The following is a 22,926-nucleotide window of genomic DNA, read 5'->3' on the forward strand; positions in this document are numbered from 1 at the left end:
CTCCTTACTTAAAATTCTCAAATCTCTGTTCATTATTTTTTCTCTCTCACTTCAAAAATGTCTAAACCTTTCCATTCCCTTTTCTTGTGTCTGTATAAGCAAAATTTGCCATATCTCAACAAGAATCACTTTCTCCAAAAGTACCAGAAATGAATCCCCCTCCGTCACCTTCTAAACCCTAACTCCATCAGAACCACAATCCCCAAAAGCTCTAATTCCCTCAGACCAAAACCCTACTGCCTCACCCACTAAATCCACGAATTCAGGTCCCCTAGGACTCACAAGAATCAATCTCCTAAAAATTTCGCGTCGTCCCTTTCAACCTCCGGCCCTATTAAAAAAATGACTCTGTGAGAAATGGACAAACTGTATTTGTGTCAAAATATTTGCAAAATATAGAGGAAATGGAGGAAAATGATGATGGGGTCGAGGTTACTAGTCAAGCTGTTGTGACGGGTGATGGTGACATAAATATTCAAGCCTTTGTTGCTGAGAAATTGAGTTCTAGGAAAACTCATGAGGCTGATGGCGTTGAAGGTGCAAAGGAACAGGAAGATGCTAGTGAAAAGGAAAATGTTAAGGAAAACCAGAAAATATCAGGTAACCCCACTCAAACTGATAGTACTACAGTTATAGATGAGTCTTTAAGAAATTTTGGGGGAAACGTCACTGCAAGTGAAGTTAAAACTATGGTGGGGTTTGTCGAAACTTTAAAGGCTGAGGGTAGTGGTAAAGAGAGTCAGGGGCAACTGAATGAAGAACCTAATCCCTCTCAAGAAAAAGTGACGAATATGGTACAAATGGAGAAACAAAATGAGGGACTTGGTTCCTCAGTCCAAAGAGAATATGAGTCTTCTAGACCCAAGACTGCTCCTATTTTAGACGAGACACCAAGCTCCTCAAGGGCCACTATGAATTTATCTAAGTCTGCTTTGTTGTACCTCTGAGAGACCTTTCTCCTGATGTGGAATCTGATCCCTATTACTCCCCTAAGGAACTTGATTCTAATGATGATATTGCTTTGAACACAATAGTCAAACAACCCATTAAAGGCGTTAAAACTTAGGTGAAAGCAAGAGAAAACATATCTCTGTCAGGGTTCCTGTAACCAGAGGAAAGAAAAAGGCAGAAATGACATCCGCCTTAAAAGCAAATAAAGAAATATCCTCAAACAAAAGGCGGTGGTCTATGAAAAACAGATTGGTTGATGAGGAAGATGAGTCACTTACTGATGTGGTGACTGTCAATGATAAGAAAGATGAGGTGGAGGAGTCCCCTCTTGAGAGGAAAAATCAAGAAAAGAAAAGCTGATGAGAAGGATGTAACAGATGATGAAGCCATAATACCTGAAAAGAAGAAGGTGAAGTCTCGAAAAAGGAAGGGAAGAGAGAGTGAGGAACCTGGTTCCTCCAAGAAACCAAAGTTGAGTTGTCAGAATTTGAAAGAAAACAAAACTTGAAATCTCAAAAGGTGTTATTGTGGAGAGTGCTTGACTTGGATATTTCTGAAAAGAATATAATGAAGGAACTTTTGGAATTTTTTTGAGTTCCAAAAATGGACTCACCTTTTTGTGCCCCCAGGACCCAGTGTGTTTGAAGAGGAAGTGTCTCACTTTTATGTCAATCTGTTGTGTATAGATGATGATACCCTGGTCTTGCATGTGAATGATACTAAGTTTGGATTGAATGAAGAAAGTTTGGGTAAGATTCTAAATGTTACAACTGAGAGGCTGAAGACTGTAAGTGGTAAAGCTTCTGTAGAATTCATGGAATTAATTTTGAAGAAATGAGTGACTGTTACTGGAGCAAGGCTCTTCAAGAAGCAGCTTCAGCCCATGTATCAGCTCTTGTTTGAGCTTGTAAACAAAGTGCTACTTCTAAGAGCTGAGCAAAGGTCTATGGCTTCTATCCCTGACCTAGTTCTCCTTGAGGCACTAGTGAGCTTTGAACTAATCAGTCTACCTGCTATCATAATAGAACATATGGTAAAGGTTGCCAATGCGAGAGTGGGCAATCATGGTCTTCCTTTTGGGTTCTTTCTCACTAGGGTCTTTGAGCATTTTAAGGTCAAAACTGGGAAGGAAACTATGGGAAGCAGGAAACATATGTTGACTATAGGGACTTTGAAAGAATGTGATTGTGTACCAAAGAGGGAGGGGAGGGGGTGTTAGCAGCAATTCCACCATCTCAAGTCTGATTGATGTTCAGAAGGAGCTTACTGATGAGATACAAAGACTCAAAGCGGAGAATGCTATCCTAAAGGCTAAACTTGTGGAGAAAGCACAGGAACCTGGTCCTAGTAGTGCTGCAGAGCAAGCTAATGCTGTGTTAAGGGCTGACAATGAGCAATTGAAAGAAAAGCTTGAGGTGCTTCACGAGAAAATGGCCCAAGATCAGAGGTGTGCAAATGAACGCATGGACAGGCTCCTCAAAGCCTTCTCTCCTTAGTCTCTTCCTGCCCTGTCCCTCATTTCCTCCTTATGTTCTCCCTATCCCTTCAGAATTATGTTTTATCCCTTCTAATTTGTTACTTGGGCTATTTGAATTATGTTTTTGTGCTGTTGAAACTACTCTGTTTTTACTATGTTTAATCAAACTAGATGGCTCGTGCCCATGCTATGCACCGACGTTCATCCAAAACAAAGGAAGAAATACCATCGAGTAAATATAATTATAATATGATTCATACTATTTTCATTCATTTGTGGAACAAAGATGCATAATTACATTCTTTAGCTTGCTAATGAGAAAGATTAAAAAAAAAAAAAAAAAGAGCCAGGTTGTTTGTGTTCACTTTGATAAGCTGATCCCCTGATAATTGCAGCTAAGAATTTGTTACAAAAGAAATTTCACTTGTGCTAACACAAATACAATATCAGGATTGTCTTCTGAATTTCTGTAAAGCTTCCCAACTTGACCACCTAAATAAACATGTTAGAAGTGACTGGAGATTCAATCTTTACGTTATGAAAGGTCCAAATAACTGAATCACATGTTCAACCCAATTCAAGGAAAATACTACTAACCTGGAAACATGATTGATACTAATTGGACATCCTGGAAAAAACAAAACCACTTAAAATTGCATTATAAATACATGTTGTTATCTGGAGGCACTAAACACAGAATCAAAGAATTTAAGCATTTAGCACACTAGGCCCGGTAACACTTAAAATCCACTAAAAGGTAGTTTATAAGAAAAAATGTGTGCAAAGTTCATTCAAAGGTAGGACACTAACCACAGGAACCTTATTAGTTGCACAAAACAAACTACACAGAAGAAAAATTTAGTTAGATCCATTCTGACAGCCATCTCCATCCACCTTACCACCAAGTTTCCATCTGAGCCCACTCTATCTTGTGTTTCTTGTACAGTAATTTGTAGCACCCCTTAAAATGATAATGATGGCCAAATTGTCATCCCTGGCATGCTATTACTACTCTACCTTAGCTCACTTCTGCATTAAAAATCTGTCAAAATCAATAGTTGTGACCAAACAATGATTATGTATAAGAATTAAAGGTGGTAAAGAGTATCAAGGGAGAACCATACATAAGTGAAGAGTCGAGCAGAAGCAGAAGCATAAAATTCTTGATAGCTTTATCGAAATAGAAGTATATTCCAGCTTCACAACCCCACAAAATGAAAGAGAAGCCTAAAATAGGAAATCTATAATTAAAAAAAAAAAAAAACAGCAAACAACAAAGAGCCTTCTCCAATTGAAAAATGGAATATTGCAATCAGGGAAGCCCCTTTTTAGCCTTTAGACTGTAATGGCATGTCATTAGTAGTACTTTTGCAAAAGAAAATGGTATGTCATCAGTCACATACAGACAGAAAAAGGTTTTTCAACATAATAATGTTTAGTTAGATAAAAAGACATGCAGCAAAATACACGTTAACATAAGTGGATGTATACTTCAATTCAAAACTTCAACGTCACATAGATGGATTTCCCTGTGTAAGACTAAATTCCATAACAATCAAATCCAAAGAAGACAAAGAAGGCGATAGTATAATTGCAAGGTTCATCGTCAAAGGTTTCAAATAGAGATTCTAACATTGAATTTTCTCCTGGGGTAAGTCCATCCTGTTCTTCTTCTAAATTATTGGAAAAATTCAACTTATGATATTGTGCTTCATTCTTCTAATTTATTTCAAGAGTTAATGATTCCTATCTATTTTACAAAAATTCATTTCAAGTACGTGCATTTCTACGATTGATTCGACACTTGCCAGGTTATTGTCCTGTAACTTTTAGCTAATTACTCAAAGTTGCAGAAATATCATTCCTTTCCATTTATATTATTGATCTATCTAAATCAGAATATTTTTGTAAGTAGATCTAAGAAAAGGAAGAGTGCATAATTCATTATTTATTGAGAGGTCAAATGGATCATTTTGAAAATTTCATCATTGAATTTCCATCTGTTAGCAACCACCTTCATTAAAAAAGTTAAAAGAATGGAAACCACAAACCTAGAGTTGAACAACTTAAGCATTTGCTAAGCAGTTCTGATGATATCATTGAAGACAGGATAGGGATTATATTTTCTTTCTTTAGGTACTTTTGTCTGATGACATGAATTTGCAATATCTCTCTGGACTTTGGTCTATGTATGTTTTTTGTTATAATTGCATATTACATGGGGAGATTATTTTATGGGTCTATATTATGCGGACATGAATTTTCGGAGGAAGCACATTTGCTGAGTAGAAATTGCTTGTAGTGTTGACAATCCAAATTTGCATCAAGGAGCAAAGAAAACTTCAAATTTTGCGTCATTGTGTGTTCTTTATTGCTATTATATTGTACAATGTTTTTGCCTATGCATACTTTTAGTCAATAGTGTCCTTTTATATTTCTTTCTTGCTGTGTAGTAAAGGTAGTCAAGAGCAGTGGAAGAGGAGGAACTGACATATGGAAAGAACAAACTTTCAGCTGGCCTATGTTGACTGACTCCACGCCAAGAACAGCTTAAATCATATTTTTCGTGGACCCAATCTTAGTTGTATTCTTGATCTCAACAATACATAATATGTATATGAGCACTTCATCATCAGATGCGGAACACTTCATATATGCATACCGCATTATCATGGAAGCTAGCTTCGGAATGTAATTGTACAACTTTATTCCACAAATGAATGTGCATAATATGAAACATATTTATGTTAATATTTAGGCAGCTTTATGGTATTCGTTCCTTCATTTTTTATTAGGTAATCCTACTAAACAATTAAAAAAAGTATGAAATATATTCTCATACGTTCTTGACATGGTTCTACACTATAACGAATGATGTAAAAAATAAAAACAGAATAAGCAAAGTGGAATACAATTTCTTTCACATTGTACTCGTAACATATATCTTAATGCAGATACCACAAACGATAGGTGCTAAAATGCAATAGTATTTCATTTGGTAGTAAATCTTCTGTACTTTCATAAATTAGAACGGAATCTCTATATCAAACCTTTTATTCTTCCTTAGGGAGAAAGAGAAGGGAAAGATCCATTACCATCCAAAATTCTGATAGCAGGGGGCACCATGCTTCGTAGGTGACATATTGTCTGCTTGCAAGGGAAGACATAAAAAATTGTGACAAAGCTTTCGTAATAGCATCTTGTGCTAAGACTATTTAAGTGGATAAAATAGAAATTTAGGTACACATTAATTTTCATGTCATATGTAATTGTTCGCTAACAACAGAACATGCTTTGTTCAAAAGGAAAAAACTAAAGATATATTTAGCTGCACATTCAGTTGTATATAAAGTTTAACTATTTTGGAATGTTCCCTTTTGAAAATGGCAATGGATATGTATTCAACTTACCAATTTTTTAGGTCTGCTCCTGGACATCAACATCTACTACTTCAAAAGAAACATAAATGTCCAAAATAGACTGTAGACTTCTCAAAGAGTTTTGAGAGAAAAATCTGTAGACTTCTCAAAGAGTTTTGAGACAAAAATCAATCTCTGACAATGAGATTATCATGTAAAACTGCTCCTAGCTATCATAATAGTTGCCTATCTGTCATATCATCACATCACAATAGATGTACTGATCAACCGTCAACGTAACTAACAATTAGATCCAGCGTGACACAAAATAAATGCATAAAAGTCAAGAATAAACTCATCCTCTAGCCCTCAGTAGATTCTTCATTGACTACAAGCGAAAACCTGAAAATCTTCAGGTAGAACACTCTTTAATATGAGAAAGATTAACATTTTAAAAAAATTTCAATGCTAAAAATGTCAAGCATCTACCAGGAAGTTGTACAAACACTCCAAAATGAAGGAACTTCAAGAGGATTTCTCCAAGGAAAAATGTCATATTTGTGAAAGCCAAGAAGTATTAAACAACACCAGAAAATTCACAACATTTAATAAGTAAAAAAGGAAACAGATAACACATATCCAATTGCCCCAAGAAATAGCTTCTTATGAATGCCTTCAAGCATCTCATTGAGTGCAAATGCTATTCTCGTGATTGAAACTAAATACCTGGCAAATAGAAATGACGTCTAATTTTTTGATAAGTTGAAAATGGCATATCATAATATTGTAAAACTCAAACACTGACAACAAGTTAATGACAACATATATTTTATATGGCCAAATGTTGTGACTGTGAGGTACTCAAAAGCACCAAAGACCCAACAGTGAAGGCCAGGGTGCAACAATTTACATTCAGAGTGTCACTCATGTCAGTTATGTCTGGCTAGCTTTTAGTAAACTATTCATACCTCTATCAACAATTCTTGAAAGAATTTCTATCTCATGTGCATGTTGTAATCTCAAATTCAGAACTTTTGAACCCACTTATGTCTAATATCAAACGCCAGTTGTAACATTTTACAAGAGCATAATTTTTACCAATAGACCATATGAAATAAAATCCAGAAAATAGCAATTCGATTAAACTGATTAATTTAACCATTCCCATATTAACAATCATCCTCAAATGGTTTAGTATTTTCAGGTGACCCAGTTAAACCTTCGAAGGCGGAATAAACTGTCTTGATACTACTGTTTAAGAAAATTTAAACGCATTCTTCCAACTCTTACACAGAACAAAAGTAAGTTGTGAAAGATAAATTAAAAAATTGCTGAACATGTAAGCGTAAATGTTGATCTTTTGGAGGCTTTTTATTGCGGAGGCTTTAGGTTCTCTAAATGAGTTCTTCTAAATACCCACCAATCTTTACACAATCTAACACAAAATAAATAGTCAATAGAGAACATGCATGTGCTGAATCAGTTTCCAAAAAATCAATACAAGCCGCGGGAAATCCTTGAATGACCATTAAAGAATTCAGTACCTTCTTGGAAGTCTGCGCTGGCACGGCAAAGGACATTTGGGAGTCAATTTGAATGCAATTGGAACAGAATCATAAACTACAGAAAAGGACATGTAAAATAAAGAACAAAGAACAAAAAAATTAGAAAGAAAAGATAAATAGAAATTAAATACTAACCGATTGAACAAAAAAAAGGAATTTCAAAGAGGAAGAAACTCACCTGAGAGGAAGAAACAGTGGAAGAAAAACAGAAGAAAGGGAAGAGAAATGAAAATTAGACAGATTGCTTAGAAAATTATAAAGAAGAAGCCAAGTGTCACCTTTGTCCTGGTAGAATGAAACATGGAAAAGCTAAAAGAGTTCGCAGCCAGAGTATCACATGGCTTTGCCTACCATGAGAACGCAGATAGTTAAAAGTTAAAAGTGTTACACGATAATACCCATAAAAAACATATTTATTACGGAAGTGTCATTCGTCGTTCACCAAGGCTTCACTTATTAATAGTTTAAATATGGAAAATTGCTCTGTTTTGTATGCCATGATGTTCGTTTGTTGTTCCTGTTGTTGATTATGTTGTGTTTCCCCAGTGGCAATGAGTTAATGCTTCTAAACTTCTTTTTGCTTGTGCCACTTTTATTACTCTTTTCTATGATGCCAAAAGGGGGAAGTTCAAAGGAGAGGGGTAATTAGAATTCAAATTGAATTGATATTGCTATGCTATGTTTCAGTGGATCAAATTGATCTATGAAAAATATTAAAAAGTTGTTATGATTGAGAGATGGGTCTGATTCACAGGGGGAACAAGTGGGAGTCTAGTTCTCAGGGGGAACATCAATTCTAGGTTTGTCATCATCAAGAAGGGAAAATGGATAAGATATGCTATCTTGTGTTTTGATGATTTTCCAATCTCTCAAGGAACCAAATAGGGACCAGGCACTTGATCAGGTCCCCTGCATGTCGTACAAGTCAATGATACAAGAAAGGCCGGGCTTCGGTGACCGTACATCGACAATGAGCAAAGACAAATACAGATGACCAAAAGGTGTATAGTCCCTATCCCTTATCACATGATTCTCACATGCTCTACAACATATATGCAACATGTTATAAGGTTTAACCTAACACTTTGAGAATAAAAAATAATTATTGTGCTTTCTAGAGGCAACCGCCACTGCTCCCAAAGTGCTCATTCAAAGATCAAAGCTATAACAACTCAAGGAACCAGTTCCGTATTCAATGTCTATGTCTTAGGTTCTTTTAGTTGTTAAATCTTTGTCTTTTGTTCCTTATTTGTACTCCTACACTGCTTTCAAGAAGTGTAATAGTAGGACAGATCTACAACCATTATTGGTTTATGTTCTTGGCTAGAGTTAGTCAAGGTGTGATTGGGTTCTTGGCTAGAGTTAGTCAAGAGTTGTCATTGCAATAGAGTCATTGTAAAGGGCTTACAATAGAGGTATTGTAAGTGGTAGGGATTAAGAGTTTAATTCCTAGGTTATAATCGGAAATTGCTCTGTTTAGTGAAGTTCGAAATTCTATTGGAGCATATCGTGATTTTTAATCCCTTGAGCAGGGAGTTTTCCACGTAAACATCTTGTGCAATTTACTTTCCGTCATTTATTTGACGGAATAGATAGAGAACCTTGTTCTCTATACTGTTTGGCGGACTCATAGTTTATATCACCTACTTTGATAGAAAGAGAACTAAAGAACGAAAGTAAGAATTTAAGAAACATGGTTTGTATTTAAAATCTGAAGCCACTATTATATAATCAGGGATAAAAAGATAATTTTAATATAATCTTATTGGGTTACCACTTTAACCATTAACTAAACCTTACAACCAGAAATCGAACCGATAACCCTATAAAAAAAAAATTACAAAACGGTTAATCCAATAACTCCATACCGATAAACCAATAAAAAAAACTGTTCGATTAATTGGTTAAACCGATTTTTGTACATCCCTAATCCGAAAGCTCAATGTCTCTATCAAACTTGATGTTTGTCTTTGTAGACAATATTATAGGTTAAAGACCTTAACAGCTCCTAAGAATCCGAGTTATAGATTTTGGGGTTGTAAAGTGTCGAAAGTGAGTCATTTGTTATATTTATAAAGTAAAAAATATGTATATAACTCTCTTCTTAAGTACTGATAATTATTTATTATATTTTATAAAAAATGGTGGCTATGACTATTTTTAGTGTATTCATGCGCTCGTTATGTAGATAGATTAACTACTGAAAATATGCACTTTAACCTCAATAGGCCATAAAACTTCAAGCATTTTTCACGTAACGTTGTGTGTATAATTGAAGGAGGTGACATATTTTACATGAATAACTTATTTAGGTAATGGACATTTGAGAACACACACATAAACTTTTATAAAATTTGAATCGGAAGTGCTTAAGTGAAAAAGTTGATCATGTTTTCAGTAAGAAACAAGTCATAGTTCGGATGTCTAAGTTAAATTTACTGACAAACTTTAAAAGTTTTCGATGTATTGACCCTAACAATTAACTTTCAATAGTGAAAAAGTTACTTATTGGAAAGTTAATTTCCTCATTAAAAAATATATTTTCTATACCCCAATTTATGTGATACATTTTCTTTTTTAGTCTGTCCCAAAGAGAATGATACATTTCTATATTTAGAAATAATTTAACTTAAAACTTCTCCTTTTAAAGTTAATGAAATGATTTATGAATATACAAATATCATGACTTGTTTTAGGCTAAAGTTTTAAAAGTAGCCTAAATGAAATAAAAAGTCCGCATCCCCACCTAATCTAAAAAGTCCCATATATATTGTTATGGAGTTGTATTTCTAATTAACAATTTAAAAAAAATTCAAGCAAGCTCTGGTACTCCATATATTATTATAACTTTTCTAACTATATAGAAATATGAGTTTAAGTGTTGGATCATCGTCCTTTCAATGCAACACAGTAATTTTGATTGGTTGATGGTATCAAGTACTTACACGTGGCTGCTATCTTTCCTTGCTTATCCCACTTTCACACTCAATTCTTTTTCCCCATCCATTTGATGCTGGCCCTGCAACTTTTCTTTTAAATCTTTTTTAGCCCCTTACTGCTTTGATTTATATTACTCTCTCCAGCCCAATTTAAGTGTCTTAGTTTGACTAGGTATAAAGTTTTAAAATAAAAATAAAAATTGAATCTCATGGTCCTAAATTAAAAATGTATATAATGTACTAAATGTCTTTTGAATCTTGTGGTTTTAAACTAATCATGTAGTATTTGAATTATCAACTTACTAAATATAGAAAGAGATACGATTTTGGGGACAAATTAAAAAGGAAAGTAAAACACTTAAATTGGGACAGAGAAAGTAGTATATATATGATATTTTTAGCTTTTATATTTAGTTCAAAACAAATAGTTTTTACGTAATCAAGAAGATATTAATAGCTTTTAGCTTTTATTTTCTTTGTTAAATTCATATTTACATAACCAAGAAATTATATAATATTGAGACTATTATAATTTTGTGAAATTGCTTTCTACTCTCTAGGAATAAGCAATTCTTTAAGGGGTGTATTCGAACTAAAAACACCATATAATATGAACCGGAGGGAACATTACGTCCCTCTACATATTTGTCATTATACATTTTGGCAAAATTTAGGCAATTGTAGAGCCACATTTTTGTTTCTAACTAAAGAATTTTTTGAATCTTATTAATTATTTTCTCTTTATTTCAATTTATGTGGCATTTTTCATTTTTCGAGAGTTAATTTGATTAAACTTTGAAGTTAAATTAAATTAGATCCACTTAATATTTTAAATTAAAATTAAGATATTGGAAACTATAAAAAAAAAGTACATCAATATTTTTTAAGCATAAACTATATATGAAGAACTAAATTTATTCTTGAGGTTCATTTAATGAATTTAGTTCTTTTCCTTAATTTCATCTGAAATTAAGCTTAAATCGCCATATTTAACTAATATAAACTCATGCGGCATGAAATATCGTGAGTGAAATTAAAACTTAATAAATACCAAAAACTATTTCTATCTATAAATAAAGAAATTATTATTCACAAATTCATAAATTTTAATATTTTCCAATTTATGATTTCACAGAGTTGTAACTATTTTGTATAATTTAGATCATGTTGCTTTACAAAATGTCGAGTCGGTTGTATCTCTTTGATATTCGATAATTCTCATGTCAATCTTCCTTCCTCATAAATAATTTTTTATTTAAAATGTCAATCTCCGAAAAGCCGTCGCAAAGTTGAGCTTTAAGGGGGTAATATTGATAATACTTGTTGTGATCTTGCACATTGATCTAATTGATGATTAAGAAACTTCAATAATTAAGAAGACTTAAATTTAACATGCCACCGAATTATATCAATTATGCAGTAAAAATATGATACAGATTATACTCCTTAATTAAAGTTGGGCAATTTGCAGGAATGCCCTTCGCTGGGGATGGTCTTAATTTTTGTCCTTCGCTTAATATCCCGAGGTCCTGAGTTCAAACCTAGGCTCGCCAAAAAAAATAAAAAATCGCAAGGCATAAATTGGATTCGCAAGGCGTAAGTTGACGCCAACTTATGCCTTAAGACAAACTTTTACCCAAATTTAGGCCTTAAGACAGAGGTTTGCAAAATTCTAGCAAAGTATTTTTTTTTTTTTTTTTTGCCTTAAGGCAGAGTTTGAAACCCAACTTATACCCTGCGAATCCCAACTTATGCCTTGCGATTTTTTTTTTTTAAATTTTTGATTGAGCTAGGGTTTGAAGGCGAAACCAAGGGGCTTTTAGTGAAGGACAAAAATTAAAGGCCACCAATATGAGGGCCAAAAATTAAAGACCAGTCTTTTTGAAGGGCATTTCGCGCAAAAAATCCATTAAAGTATTACTTTATTTTGAGTGAGTGGGTTTGGAGGCAGGATGGTCAACATGCCTGTGCGCTTCTATGACATTAAATTCAACTCTGAGGGGCATCTTTGGAATTTGATAGTTTGTCTGCTTTAGGCCTGCTGTACTCAATAGTATTATGTGTGTACTTTTTCTTATTTGGACGAAAATATCGGACCATTTTAATTTGTTTATCCGTATCCTCTTTAAAGAATTATAGTTAGGTACATCTCCCAAGAAATGTGGGTCCCAGAATTTTCATCTTCCACGGTAACTTCCAAAAACTGAGTATTGTGGCCTCTAAGCAATACTGTAGATTCCTATTTATTTTTAGTTTAAAGAATTATTGCACACTATTATGGTATCCACTTTCTCATACCAATTCACTGATTTATTATGTTTTTTCACATGATATCTTTATAATTACAGGGGAAGTCTATACAAATTCAACATTTTAAAAACTAAATGCATCTATTTATTACATTTTAGTCGATCAATTTTTGTTTGGGGAAGGAAAGAGTTTTGTATAAGCTGACATCAGAAGATGTAACACAAGTTATCCATAAATTTCTAAAAATAAAAGATGAAATATCCAATAAAACCGTTAGAAAAACAACGCAATAAGAGAAAGTGGATACTTTGATTTACCAACAAAAAGATCTATGCTCATGTGATATTCCCTCCATTTCAAAATAAGTGGTGCTTTTAGCATGGTTACATCATTTACAAAATTACTCAATCCTAAAAGTAAGCTGTATTTTTACTTACCCTTAAATATCTTGAAAAAGAAGTAGCTCTTTAATTTTAAGTAATTGTAAAATTGGAAGAACATCATTAATGATTTTTTGATTATGTGAAATACCACTTATTTTGAAACAAAATGAAATGATAAAAACATCACTTATTTTGAAACGAAGAGAATATCATTGGGACCGTGCTTGCTATCCCACCCGGTAGAAATAAATGTTGCTCATTCGCAGAAGGAACTTTTATTTCCTCATTGAACTTTAACGGTACTCCATAACATAATCAAAATCTCCTTCAAAAGAAAAAAACAGAGGCATGAATGGGCGAAGGCGACGATTCATCGCAGCAACTTCATCAATGGGCGATTTCCGTATTAAGTTCTCTCGAATCGTATCTCATCACCAACAACTCAAACTCGCTTTCAATCAACTCGATACTCACATCCGTACTGGCTTACAAGAAGTACGTAACAACATTAATTCCTCAAACTTTGATTTTAGAAATTATTGAGAGTTATTGTGTATTTGACGTTTTTAATTTTGAAGGCTGCGGATGTGTTTGAATCGTTAGCGAATCCGTTGATGAAGCTTGTTGGATTGAAGACTGTTGAAATGGCTGAACAAGGAAAATATACTACTGTTGTGATTGATTATCCTACTCATTTTTATGCCAATGTACTCTTCTATTCAACTCTTTAGCTAGTGTTAGGTTATGGATTTTGGATCACATTTCAAAATTTATCTTCAAATATCTGTTTGGCCATGAAATTTGATCACATTTTGAAAATTTATCTTCAAATTATTTTAAAGTTTCAAAAACTGGCTCATACAAGTTTTTATTGAAATTTGAAACTTCAAACTTTGAGTTTTTGAAGTTGTGTTTGAACATGCATTTTACTTGGAAAAAAAAACTGAAGTTTTGTGAGTTGGAAGTGAGATTTATCCCAAAAACTGGTATGGAACTTGAAAATATTTTGTAAATAAATTTTCAAAACCTGATTAAATTTCATGGCCAAACAGATATTTGAAGATAAATTTTAAAAATTTGATCCACAATCTACGGCCAAACTCTCTTTTCTCCATTTGATTAATCAACATCTGAACTTCTGTTTGAGCGTGTAGATGATCGTGAAGATATTAAACTCCTATTGCATATTTGCTCAATTCTGTGTTTACTTTCCAGAAAGCGTGAATAAAAAAAGTCATCGTTTCGGTGACAGGACTGCAAGAGAAACGAGAATAGAGCTGAAACGAGGGTGAGAAAGGAGGCTAGTGAAATTGAGGTAATACGTAAAGAGTTTGAGTTTGAGTTTGAGTTTGTGTATGCAATAGTAATTTCAGATTTCCATTCCATTTTATATGACTCGACGCTCAAGATGTTAGTTTAATTTGTGCACAAGTATTACCTTATTCGTAGTGGTTGAAAACAAGTCTGATAGAGGAACTCTCTGAGTATAAAATTTGAATAGTTAAATGAACTTAAAGTTTTGAAACTTGTGAGAGTTGCTATAATTTCAAATATTTTGTAATGTTCCAAAACAGAAAGAGTGTAGTATAATTGGAATGGTAGGAGTATGTATATTTCTATCCGTAACTGAACTGTGAGACTAATTGGAGAGACAATGCTTTCCAGAAGCTAATCTCGACACCTATAAGTGTATCAAGCAAGTAGATGGACATTATTTCGTTCGAATGACAGAAGCGCGAAATCTGAAAGTGATTGAAGCAATATCTATGCTCCATTCAAATCTGAAACTCAACCTCTTACTCATGCTGCCTTTGTGTATCCCGATATTTTTCTTTTGGTGGTAGAGGCAACGTTAATCATTGTTCAACATTGAGGTCTAAACTGAGTTTATAGTATGGTAATTGGCTATATACACAAATTATGCAGAGGAAGAGTACTTCAAGATGTTGCCCAATATACTACTTGTATGACTTAATGAGCTGTTGGGATTGGCGGACTCTTCAAAACATTCCCATGAATTTCCACATAAATTGTTTGATTGTAGATGTGAATTTGGTTTCTCAATCTGCAAATGCAGGAAGAAGGCTATATGACTAGAGCCAAAACAGTTGGCAAAGAGCTAATTCAGAAACAAGAGATGCAGCTAAGGCAGTTGATCCATCTGCTAAGACAAGTTGAATCCCAAGTAAATACAAGCCAAACCAACATTCTTCAGACCCTTAGTGACCATCAAACTTCCATACATAGTGTTTTCAAGAAAGCTGTTGCATATGTTTCTGCCATTCACCAAAGAGGCGAAAATAATGGCACTTCTTTGATCACAATTCAACTTTTGAAACACATATTTCGTCTTGTTATTACTACACTGAGCTCGGTAGAGTGTAGAGTGGACACCCTAGTGGATGAGCTAGCTACAAGAATGTATAGGCCAATGGTCGACTATGTCAAGGGTCTTAAGCTCGAAGTCACATCAGGAAGATGCCATCGCCTACTGAACATAGTGGAAGAGATGGGAGGAGCAATGAGAACAGGGAGGACGGAGTTGGAGGAAGCAAGGAAGAAGGCAAGACTAGCAGAACATAATAGACGTGAGGCGCTGTACAAGCTGAAGGAATCAGAAGAATTGGCAAGGAAATATCAGGGATTCAAGAATGGATCAAAGGAACAATTTGAGCAAGAGAAGGTATTATTCATACTTGATTAGTTTACTGCAAATTCACTTAATGTTAACCATTTCTTTAGTCTGAAGAGAAAATCTTCTTCACTATGGGTGGTCAAGGATGCACTGTCTCTAAGAGCCTTGCTATTTAATAAAATAAATCTAGCTCCCATACTACATATGCTGAGAAATCCAGTGACTCTCATTATATGTATTTGAGCTTCTTATGCCAAAACCTTTTGAACTCATTATATTTCTTGTTATGATCTTCAGTTCTTTATTGAAGGAATTTAAAATTGTTATGTTTCCAGAATTAACTAATTCAATGATTGTTTGGACTGCGGAATACATGCTTGTGAGAATGTACATATGCTTATAAGGAAAATAGTGAATGAAACATCTTACTATGGATGGAATTTATCACAGACAATAGTCATCCACTCACATATGCTTTTCAGTTTTCTCAATCCTAGTGCTTAAACATTGTGCTACCCTAGCACTTCTTATTTCCCTATCCTTTCTATATTCTGTAGTATTATAACTTCGTTTGAGATCCAATTGTTTATTTGTATTTCAATTATCGAAATGGAAATTGCTTGTAAAGTGATTTGTTTAGGAGCTGCATTTGGGTAATACCTCTCTGCTCACTTGCTAAACCTTTTAGTGCTACTGACTATGCTATTGTTTGCAAATTGTTGTTTTATCGTAAAGCTTGCAGTGAAGGACCAGGATCATGCTAAAGAGGACAGCCTACTGTGGGATCTACTAAAGAAGAAGAGAAAATTAGGCATGGGAAATGGCAGCAGTAAACCGTGTGGCCTTCCACTGAGCCAGTTGAAAGAGCTAGGTCCACAAACCCCACGTTTGGCTCCCTCCTCTTCACCTACGTACAGTTCAAATGGGCATCGTTTGTTACCCATGATCCCCCTGGGTACCTCGCCTTCAGTGACATATCCGCAACACAGACCTCAGAAGAAGATCAAATCCGGATTTCATACTTAAAATTTTAGCATATGTAAAGCAGGACACTTGCTAATAGGGGACTTGGAGCAGTTCGCCTATTGCTTGCTTTAGGTAACTATACTTCGATTACCTTTTAACTTTTACTTGCAAGGTGCTTCAGTGGTTTGCCATTTTTGCATTCTGTTATTCTTCCATGTTGACAGTGTATAAAGTAAACTTTAGTGCGCAGTCACTGATTAAATTTTCCAAACCATGAGCATATCCTCTGGCGTGGACAATGGTTACAAGCAAAAGAACTGTTTGCAAACCGTTGAAGAGCTACTATGTCCTGCATTATTATATGAGTAAGAGAAACATAGAAATTATGCTAAAGAAAGTAGCAGTATATTTTAAACAATAGTGGAAATGCAGATTACTGCTGGTAAAATGGATAAAATATCCAAGTATCCTCCCAATCTATCCATTTAAAAACAGTTGAATAGCCGACTTGCTAAAAAGCGGATCAAATATGGACTAATCCTTATAACCCGTGGTAAAAAATGGATAAACCACGGGTTGAAAATGGATAAATCCATATTGGTGCTGCTGGAACTAATCTAAAACTAATCCTGAATACGGGTGAATTTTGACAAAGCGTGACTTCATTTTGGATTACAATTGGCAACTAGGTTCTTACATATACAATCTTTCACACATTAATGAATTGTCGGTGTTAATAATAGACTTCAAAAAAATAATTCTTTTTTTTTTCTCCCTAGATTCCGCATGAGTTTAGTTGATACTTGATAGCAAAGATAATGGGTTGTGAGTTGAGATTTTAGTTAAACTACCAGAATTCAACACTAGAAGCTGATATAAGTTAAGCTATCACTGATGCTCTTGATACTCATTCATGAAGTGTTGATGCAATCTGATGCAGCACAAGCAACTTCTAATAGTGTTAACGTGGTTAAATGTGCAAAGATCTATATCTGCAAGTACGTACTAGAGCAACCTGTATTATGGTCATATTATCCCCAGGTTGACATATAATAAATTCACAAATTTTAGTATTATATAAAAATACAAGGGAAAAAATAGGGATCTGTATTATCCATCACTCAACCCATTTTGACCCGTATCAGATTTGGGCAGGTTTGATATTTTATTCATTTTTGCTTAACCTATTTTCGTCCCGCACATTTGCCACTACTAATGCAGAAGGAGTAAATAGCATACCTCATGATGCTATCTCATTTATTGACGACGGTTGTAGGAACTAAATAACGGTAAGTCAGTTTACTACGACAAACATTTCTAGATGAATTCGTTCAGAGCTGCTGCTCCAATAAACATTCGGCTCCATTTAATTGACACTAATATCCTTAAAATGAAACATCTATATAATTCTGAGCGAAAAAAGGTGTGTTTGATAAGATGCAAGTCATTTTTACGGAAAGATATTTTCCATGAGAAAGCCATTTTTTGGTGTTTGGTTACTAGAAAATGCTATCAAGATGGGAAAGATGAGCTTCCTCACTTACGACGAAGTCATTTTTCAAGAAAATATTTTTGGGTCACAAACCAAATACCGGAGGATAATTATAAACCTTGTAAAAATAATATTAAGCTTTCAGTAATTTTCTCTTAGTGTGAGGTAGTTTTTGGGTTCCCCGAAAGGGAAATCTCTCTCCATCTACAAGTCATGTAAGTTTTTATCTATGTTTTCTGTACTAATCTCCCTACTATGTAAATTATTCCATGTTTAATTAATATATTATGTTTGAGTAATTATTTACTTGTTATTATGAATCTATTACTCTTAGTATATGGTTATTCTCTTAATTTCTTAATATACTCGATGGATTAACCTGTAAATTCCTAGGTGTTTGAAAGGCCGTGATAGGGGGGTTATATTTTTTGTTTCAATATAGATATGGATAGAAATATAGAGTGGTTTTTAGCAAATATTTTAAATAATCCTACTCGGTACTCTCTCACTCCTTGATTCCTCTTATCATGTAGGTATATTTCTTATTTTCTGCCTATCTCCCAATATTTACGTTTTTTTTTTTTTTTTTTTTAATAATCTGGACTCTGTCCAGTTATGAATCTTATTACACTGTTCATCTCTTTCTCTTAATCTTTGTTCTTAATCTTTATTTGATCCAAGAGTTTCATTTTTTGTTGAACCAATCTCTCTTTCTGCTGATTTAGTCTCTTGACTACTTCAGTCATAGTAGAACAGTGATCACAAAACATCACCTTGTCTGTGTCTTTTTGTATGTTATTTCAGAAAAAGAAAAAGAAGACTTTTAGTGGAGGCAATAATAATAGCACAAGACAAAGAAAAAGCTTACAGTCTGATGAGTCTATTTTGATATATATATATATTGGTTTTCCTTGGGCTTGAATATATTGGTTTTCCTTGGGCTTGAATATCAATACAGACTATCAAGTTCATCAACTATCTTTATCCATATGGTCCACTAAGACCAAGTTGGGAGTTTTTGGACTGCTTTTATGGTTTGGGCCTTCATTCTTACCCCATTGACCACTGACCAGATAGTTATAAATTCTTCCCATAAAACGGGGAGACTGAAAGAGATACAATTGCCATAAGAAATGTGGACTTTGACCGCAGCCCTCGTTGTCATTGTCTAAAGACTAAAATGCGTGTTGAATATTGGAAGATTAGTTTCATGTGTATTTATCATTTGCAGCCTGTGAATTTCAATCAGTTGGAGGAATGAGTAGTCATAAGATTTAAGTTATATATCCTATAAATCATTATTAAACTATCGTGCAATTCAACGGATTGTTAAATAATCTGATAGTGTATAAGGTTCTTAATTATTTTGTGTGTATTAAGAAATAACCTTTTTGTTAAATATTATCTACTATTTCGATGAAAAAACTGTAACACGAGTGAGGGAGTCATGTGCTTTGAATGTTAAAATTAGGAGTAATGCAGTAAAGTTTCACATTTAGGAATTGTGCGCCGAAATAATAATTGATATTTGGGGTTTGTGTTTATTACTAGTTTGATATCAACCATGATCCGACTTTCCATTACTCCAGACTCTCTAATAATACTATAGTTTAATACTAAACTTATTGTACAAGTATTAAAATTTTAATTTTTAACATCTCATAATTACTAATCGCAAATGACAATATTGTTTGTAAATCTATAAAAATGATAAATAGTGAGAAAATATTTGATAAAAACACTAATTTAATAAATTGCCTCTAACTAATATATTAGTTTCATATCTATATTGTTTCATTTAGGCCTCATTTTTTTGCGTTTAATGGAGGTCTGATCTTAGGCCATTAAGTGCATTTGTTTACATTAAGATCTAAGTATTTATTTGTTCTGAATAAGTCTTAATTATTAAAATCTTCAATAAAGTGATATCATTAAAAGGTATTTTGTATGGATAATTTTTACCACCGGCTTCATCCCCTCTACCCACCCCCACCACCCAACCCCTCCCCCCATTCATCACCACCACCAACACCAGCCTAACCCCCTCACCCCCACCCCACAACCCACCACCCACCCACAACCCCTGTCGTCCCACCCCACCTACCCACTCCACCCCAACCCCTCACCTACCCCCACCCATCACCACCATCCAACCCCTCACCCCATCACCGTATCCCCCCTCACCCACCTACCTTACCGCCAACCCCCCCCCCCTCCCCCGACACACACACCCCAAAAACCCCATCCACCACCACTACAAACATCTTCATCATTACTAGCAAATATAAATTTTTATTATTTTTATCAAATAATATTTTTATTTTGTTAAATTTGTATTTATTTTTTAATATTTAGTTACTTTTTTTTTATTTGAATTGTATATTTATTATGTTTAAAAAATACATTATGCTCATTCAGATGCTCATTCAGATGTTCATTCAGATTCAGACGTCTTAATCTTAATAAAAATAAATTGAGGCCTTAGACTATCTTTTTAGTCCAGAACGCATGCAATTTCTCTCCGTTTTGGACGAAAATATTGATAACGTGGTTAAAATAAGAGAAAACGGTCCCTTTATCTGTTTTTCTTTCTTTACTCAATCCCGTGTATAATGATTTGTGTAAATTAGAAGCATACAGACTAGTAGATGAGAAAAGTTATTAGAGTAAAACCTATATTAATAGTTGTAATTGCCAAAATGATAAAGCCCAACAACAAACAGAGAGAATAATAAGGAAAGTATGATAGCTGCGATCAAAGGATGTGCTGTAGGGCTGCTTCTTCCTTAATCAGAGGTTTTTCGGATTTGAGTTCTGGGTATGAAAAACTTACTGATAGGGAGCATTTTTCTAGAAATGAGCCCTATCCGACGTGAATCGTATATAGTCCAGTTTCAATACAGATACCGGATACCAGGCGAGAAAAAGAAAAGAAAAATATGATAGCTAAGCAAATTATTGGAATGTTCCAAGTTTAGCACTCATTGGGTATGATGAATAATGGCATCATTATAATATAGAAAAAAATCGATGCACGTGTTGTGATTGTGGTGGTGAAAAACAAAATTCAGAGGGTGGGTCGGTGCCTAGAAAGGAAAATAGTGGGACTAAAATCTCTATTTCAAATGTTATTATTGTTAGCGGCAACAAAGTACGCCACTCTTCCTTCTTTGAGAATTTTTTTGGTGGGGCGGTTTGTGAACAGTAAGGAGCAGAAGATACAAAGTTGAAACATTTTAGTTAGAGTATTCCATCAAAGAGTTGTGTTTGAACTAAGAGAGAACCTTCTCTTTCGTATGAATAGATATTATTTCATTTCATTCTTATCGATATCTCTCAAGAAAAATCTTGAATTTGAATCCCAAATTGACAGGTGAGTGTGAGCTTAACCATCATTTTATTTCTTTTGTTTAGTATTCAATAATTATATTACTTTTGAAAGAGAACCTTATTCCAATTACAAGTTGAACATTTGAGGGCGGATTTAAAAATCACCTACAGAAGCTTTACGCCCAATCATTCTGGATTACCCTTACATCCTCTAAATTATAAGAACACCATATAAAATTGAGACCCTTAAATACAAGAGCATTTTTAAGTTAAACGAGACGAACATGTCAAGACATAAAGTACGCATGAAAATAAATTATGAATAGAAGTTTCCAAAATGTCTTATAGCCACTTAAAGATAGGTATGGACGTCATCGTACCGATCGTAAGACTCTACTAGATGCTGCTCTTATACTTATTAGACCGGTGAACCTAGTGCTCTGCTACCAAATTGTCACGATCTAATTTTTAATAGCCGTGAAGGCACCTACCCCACCCGATGGAAGAACCAACAACAACTGATTAACCAATTCATTCAAGTTAACTAAGCGGAAAGTAAAGTGATAACATACAAATAACCAAGTCAAGTCTTTTACTTATAAACGAAGTGCGAAAATAACAAAATATCATCCAAGACTGGTGTAATGTGTACAAGAGCCACTAAGATAATAGTACAAGTCTGAGATGACGAATACACTGTATGAGATGAATAAGGCATAAATACATAAAATGAATAGAGAAAAAGATGGCGCTTTGGATCAGCCAAGCAGCACACAACAACTCTCCGGAAATCAAGGCCAAGGAGTCAGACTCAGACAGCTTCACGGGACCCACTCGTGCTCAGAACTGAATCTGCACCACAAATAATGTAGCAAATATGGCATGAGTATAAGAAGCACATGTACTCAGTAAATCTCATAGACCAACAACGATGAAGTAGTAATGAAGTTTATTCAAAAAGAAAAAGTCTTGTTATAGCATTAACAGGTTTATCTTACTCATAACTGTTCAATAAGCAGGTTAGAAAGTAAATCAAGTACCAGGTAGAACCAAATAATCAATAATCAAGTAATCATATAAGGAAGTCAAAATGCAGTGCAATGCAATATGCAATCCGTATACACACGTACCGCCGCGGGAATGTACGGGATCAGCCATGCAGCTTACAACAACTCTTTTTGAAATCAAGGCCAAGGACTCGGACTCAGACTGCTTCACAGAACCCACTCGTGCTCAGAACTGAATCTACACCACAAATAATGCAGTAAATGTAGCATGAGTACGTATGAAAATCACGTGTACTCAGTAAATCTTATAGACCAATAACGATGAAGTAATGATGAGTTTTTTAAAGAAAAATTCTTGTTATAGCATTAGCAGGATTACCTTACTCACAACCGTTCAATAAGCAGGGTAGAAAGTAAATCAAGTACGAGGTAGAACCAGATAATCAATAATCAAGTAATCATATAAGTAGGTCACAATGCAGTGCAATGCAATATGTAATCTAGATACACACGTACCGCCATGGGAATATAGGGGAGTTGTGACCCATAGGCGACTCGCGGGGTCCATATAC

At 34.4% G+C, this 22,926-nt stretch overlaps 1 protein-coding gene and 2 long non-coding RNA genes across 6 annotated transcripts; 1 reads left to right on the forward strand and 2 right to left on the reverse strand.

Moving 5' to 3' along the window:
• Positions 1-2,658: 2,658 nt before the first annotated feature.
• On the reverse strand, positions 2,659-3,237 carry LOC132040606 (uncharacterized). Its single transcript, XR_009410730.1, has 2 exons — positions 3,026-3,237; positions 2,659-2,920 (listed from the first exon to the last, which is right to left on the reverse strand). It is a non-coding gene; the product is annotated as an uncharacterized LOC132040606 (long non-coding RNA).
• An 11-nt stretch (positions 3,238-3,248) lies between these two features.
• Positions 3,249-8,151, reverse strand: LOC132040605 (uncharacterized). 3 transcript variants are annotated; one of them, XR_009410729.1, is made up of 6 exons: positions 7,531-8,151; positions 7,332-7,407; positions 6,143-6,513; positions 5,479-5,575; positions 3,553-3,655; positions 3,249-3,457 (listed from the first exon to the last, which is right to left on the reverse strand). It is a non-coding gene; the product is annotated as an uncharacterized LOC132040605 (long non-coding RNA). The 3 variants fall into 3 exon arrangements; XR_009410727.1 differs by having other exon boundaries at positions 7,332-8,149; XR_009410728.1 differs by having other exon boundaries at positions 6,143-6,197; positions 7,332-8,144.
• A 5,054-nt stretch (positions 8,152-13,205) lies between these two features.
• Positions 13,206-16,802, forward strand: LOC132040595 (uncharacterized). 2 transcript variants are annotated; one of them, XM_059431249.1, is made up of 5 exons: positions 13,206-13,423; positions 13,503-13,631; positions 14,177-14,239; positions 15,002-15,607; positions 16,295-16,802. In XM_059431249.1, the coding sequence occupies exons 1-5, from the start codon at positions 13,277-13,279 to the stop codon at positions 16,583-16,585; spliced, it is 1,236 nt and encodes a 411-aa protein (XP_059287232.1). In that variant the 5' UTR covers positions 13,206-13,276; the 3' UTR covers positions 16,586-16,802. The 2 variants fall into 2 exon arrangements, with proteins under 2 accessions (XP_059287232.1, XP_059287231.1); XM_059431248.1 differs by having other exon boundaries at positions 13,208-13,419.
• Positions 16,803-22,926: the final 6,124 nt, after the last annotated feature.

This window comes from Lycium ferocissimum, chromosome 12, assembly GCF_029784015.1.
Source record: "Lycium ferocissimum isolate CSIRO_LF1 chromosome 12, AGI_CSIRO_Lferr_CH_V1, whole genome shotgun sequence".
NCBI classification, from domain to species: Eukaryota; Viridiplantae; Streptophyta; class Magnoliopsida; order Solanales; family Solanaceae; genus Lycium; species Lycium ferocissimum.

Coding starts and splice junctions, on each gene's coding strand:
- LOC132040595 (XM_059431249.1), top strand. CDS start 13,277: ATGGGCGAAGGCGACGATTCATCGCAGCAACTTCATCAATGGGCGATT. Junction 14,240..15,001: donor AGGAGGCTAGTGAAATTGAG/GTAATACGTAAA, acceptor CTGCAAATGCAG/GAAGAAGGCTATATGACTAG. Junction 15,608..16,294: donor AACAATTTGAGCAAGAGAAG/GTATTATTCATA, acceptor TTTATCGTAAAG/CTTGCAGTGAAGGACCAGGA.